The sequence below is a fragment of the Setaria italica genome, unplaced genomic scaffold (genome assembly GCF_000263155.2).
Source record: "Setaria italica strain Yugu1 unplaced genomic scaffold, Setaria_italica_v2.0 scaffold_118, whole genome shotgun sequence".
Taxonomy (NCBI): Eukaryota; Viridiplantae; Streptophyta; class Magnoliopsida; order Poales; family Poaceae; genus Setaria; species Setaria italica.
The window spans coordinates 1-4,053 of NW_014576811.1; the positions used below are offsets into that span (position 1 = coordinate 1).

The following is a 4,053-nucleotide window of genomic DNA, read 5'->3' on the forward strand; positions in this document are numbered from 1 at the left end:
GCACCCCTCCTCTCCATCTTACCTTCCTTCTCCGCTTGTGAGCCCCCGAGTCCCCATGTCCCTGTAGCATGCTGTGCTCCGTGTTAGTACCGCGGATGAGCTCATCGTCGCGTTGGCGCGTGGCTGGTCGCGAGGAATTTGAGTCGAGCTTCATTTATGCTGTGCTGTAGTATTCGAATCATCTCAACTAACGAAAAATCGTGTATGATTAGTTCTCTGAGAGCAGGCCAACTTTGTGAGTAGTTCTCAATTTCTTACACGATTTTCACACAATTCGAATTAGAGGAGTAAGGCATTGCCTGTGTATTTCGGTGGCATCAGAATTTTGATTGCTACCAGGCTTGTTCTGGAATTTGCGAGTAGTTCTCAATTTCTTACATGATCGTCACACAATTCAAATTAGAGGAGTAAGGCACTGCCTGTGTATTTTGGTGGCATCAGGATTTTGATTGCTATCAGGCTTGTTCTGGAATTGGGCATGTGTCAGGACTTGATCTGATTCAGTCTGTGTCTAACAGTGATTCAATCCTAACTCTGAAGAAGGTGTATTGTGCTATTGGTGGGTTACATTCCAGCGGGAGAGCTGGATTCAATGTACGCCGTTTATCCTAATTCATTCAGTGTAGAGTTTTACCATGTACCGTGACTTTTTTTTTTGTAAAACGGCGAATGTGAACATCGCTTAACTCTCCTCTACTTCATTAATCCTAGCAGCCAATGGTGGCCACGGTGGAGAGTTGTTTAAATCAGTGCCATGACTGGCTTCCAGAAATTCGATTCGGGCCATGCCGAATTTGGCATAACTTATTGGTTCCCATGAAATAAACTAAGGGGTAAAATGATGCATCAGACCGTTTGTTAAAATATATCCATCTGTAGTATTGCTAATATATCCATCTGTAGTATTGCTTTCATGGAGTGTCCTTTTTTAATGAGTTTCTTTCCAGATGCTCCCTCTTTTGTATGCCTCTTCAGAATGAAATATGCCTGTGATAGTTCTAACTTTTTGGTTGGCATGTGTGGGATTCATTTGAATGTCAGCTCTGTCAAATTGGCAGACCTAGCCTAGATCCTTTTGAGCAATCTGATGTTTGTTTCCCTGCATTTAGAATATGGTATTAAGTCCAAATGGTTATGGTAGGCTGGAGTGAAGCTTGTTTAACTCCCTGAAAATAGCACGGTTGAAATTTTGAAATTCTTTTTTTAAGCGTGGATGAATTCTGAAACTGAAATCATGAAATAAGCATATGGAAACATATATTTATTCACCATTTAGGGTGTTTGGTTTGGTTATATCTCATTTTATATCACAGATTTTAACTGTTCATTACTGCAGAGATGACGCTTACTGGATTGAGTGGCTTGGAAAGGTCCTCAGCCAGAGGATCCACATCTGTTGAGGATGAGGACGATGAGGTTAGAGAGGTAGTTCCGCCAGATCAGAATGAATCACATGAAATGAAAAAAGGTTCTTTCAATTGAAGCTCATTGAAAAGTTCTTTCAATGCATTTGGTTCTCCTCTAATATCTTCTAAATTGCAGCTTTGGATAAGCTTCGTTCCCTCTGTGGTGTTCTCGGGATTAGTTACAGTGCTAAGATATCTGAGTTCGGGACTGTAGTTGAGAGAAGTAGGTTGAATGATGCTATGGACTTCCTAATTACCACGAGGGATCACAATTTCGATGAGGTAATACGTCATCCCATGTATTAAGATTGGTATTATTTTATTTTTTGTTGTTACTTAGATTAGATGTAATCATTTGCGCAGCTTAGAAAAATTTCTAAAGAGATGATCGCAGAGTGGCGACTGTCTAGGCCACCTTTCAAGAGGATGTCTCAGTTTTCTTGGATCTTGTACATAAGAGATGCTGATAGTGCTGATGAGTTGAGTGGTAAGGATCTGCTGTCAACAGATTCAGTACATAAAGCAAGAAAGGAAGTAATAGCACTGAAGAAGGAAAGGGATGAGATGGTTGAGCGGAGATATACTGCAAAAAGGCAAAAGTTGCGTAACCTGCTTAAGTACTCACACCTCGTTAACAATGATGTCCACTTCAGCCCCAGAGAGCCAGGTAAATGCGTGTTCATTATCTCCTACGTCGTTCCAGCAAAAAAAAAATGTGTGCTCATTATGTACCTTTTTTGGGGCTACACTCCTGGTTGCTGCTTTCTTGTGGCGTGTCTGTAGATGTATGTTCAATGTTGTAAACTCTCCTTTCTCTCTTTTTTTTCAGTGGAAAAGATGCAGTTGAAGTCAGAAATTCAAAATATCAAACAAGCTATCAACAAAGCTAAATCACTTGCGTCAGAGAGAACACATCTAGTGCTTAGAGTTGAATTGGTTCGGAAGGCGAAGTCACTGGAGGACTTGGAAGGTAGTATCAGTTAGTATAAGTTTTGATGTTTTGTTTCTCAACTTGTTAGCAGTGGATCGTATCAGTTAATATCAGTTTTGATGTTTTGTTTTGACTTTTGACCAGTTCTGATTTCCAATGCGAAATCTGCGGCCCGTGTGCTGCAAATGGGTGATGAAGCAGTTCCATATGATGGAAAATGTGTTGATAGTGTTTTGAGCACGTATCGAGAACGGTTCATCAGTGCTGCTATTAAGAAGGACACGAAAAAAGCTAGGTCAAAAGTCGTACCAACCAACAAAGCAAAAAACCTACCACATGGAAGAACACGGAAAGGGACATTATACTTGAGGTAATGAGACATAATTTCTTTCAGCTGTTTCCTTCTTCCAGCACCTTCCAGTCCTCTATATATTAGCAGTTTAGCATTGTGTTCAGATTCTTGCAAGGTACAGATCATTGCACACACAAAAGGAAACAAGTAGGTTGAGTAGTTTTGAAGAATAGGTTTGACAGTAGTATTTTGGAATAGGTCAAGTTGGCTTGTTAGGAATAGGTTAAGTATATGAGTTACGCTTGCTATATGCAATTTAATCCAGAAAGGATTATAAGAGGAAACTAATCACACAGCATGCTTATCCAAATGAGCTATGATATGGCATGGCAAAGAGGTTAAATTGAAAACATCATTTGCGGAGTTAACTGTAAAATGGATCATGGTTTCCAAAGTAAAGCAAGCATAAATGGATGTATGACACATTTTTCTCAGCTTGATCTGGCATATGTACAGATGATGTAAATAGGATAAAGAATCAGTCCTTAGCACAAATCACATATAGAAATAAACCGAATGCCAAGTTTTGTTAATGTTCCTGTTCAAGGCCTTCCAGGCCATTCTTAGTAGTTGTTTCAAAATTCGTGTAGTCCAAACTTTCTGGTCAGTTCAGTAAAAAGTTGTGTCTAGCTAGTGGCTTGTGTTGGAATTTTGGAAGCATGTGAGAATTTTTGAAGTACAACAGAATCTTACTTTCTTTTTATCCCTTTGTGGTGCTGTATGTTGTCAGGGAGGAAGCTACTGATGAAGAAACCTCTGAAGAATCAAGAGAGGAAGCTGCTGATGAAGAAACAGCTGAAGAATCAAGAGAGGAAGCTGCTGCTGAAGAAACTAGGGAGGAACCAGCTGATGAAAGTGCAAGGGCTGAACCAGCTGGTGAAAATGCAAGGGATTAAATGCCCCTGGGACTGTTGTCTAGATGAGTGCCCGCATTGTCAAGCTGCTAAGGAAGATGCAAGGTACTAAATGCCCCTGCTGGAACTTTGTGTAGATGACGCCCATCCTGTCTCTTTCTCCCACGCAAGGATTACTTATGCTGAACTAGTAGATACCTCTCGATACATCTCATGTCGATGGCCAAGGTGGTTATACGAATTGCTTTCTGTGAGGGGCGGAGCTAGGTTGTAGGTGCTAGGTGCGGCCGCAACTAGCAAAATCCGCAGTCCCTTATTACATCTAAATTTTCACCATGTTAAATTGAATGTTTAGGGATGCTATGAAGGTGCCGCACCCCCATTTATTCTTCTCTAAATCTAGTCTGAATGCACGGTTGACACTGCGGTTCTGTAGTTTCATTGCACCTTTATTTCGCACAGATCATGGCTCGATGTTTTTTGGTCGTAATCCGATCACGTCGCGACAGG

At 40.9% G+C, this 4,053-nt stretch overlaps 1 protein-coding gene across 1 annotated transcript; it reads left to right on the forward strand.

Moving 5' to 3' along the window:
• The first annotated feature begins 1,336 nt into the window (after positions 1-1,336).
• Positions 1,337-3,995, forward strand: LOC101758131. Its single transcript, XM_004987336.2, has 6 exons — positions 1,337-1,468; positions 1,543-1,688; positions 1,770-2,073; positions 2,236-2,376; positions 2,482-2,707; positions 3,420-3,995. The coding sequence occupies exons 1-6, from the start codon at positions 1,339-1,341 to the stop codon at positions 3,583-3,585; spliced, it is 1,113 nt and encodes a 370-aa protein (XP_004987393.1). The 5' UTR covers positions 1,337-1,338; the 3' UTR covers positions 3,586-3,995.
• The last annotated feature ends 58 nt before the right edge of the window (positions 3,996-4,053 follow it).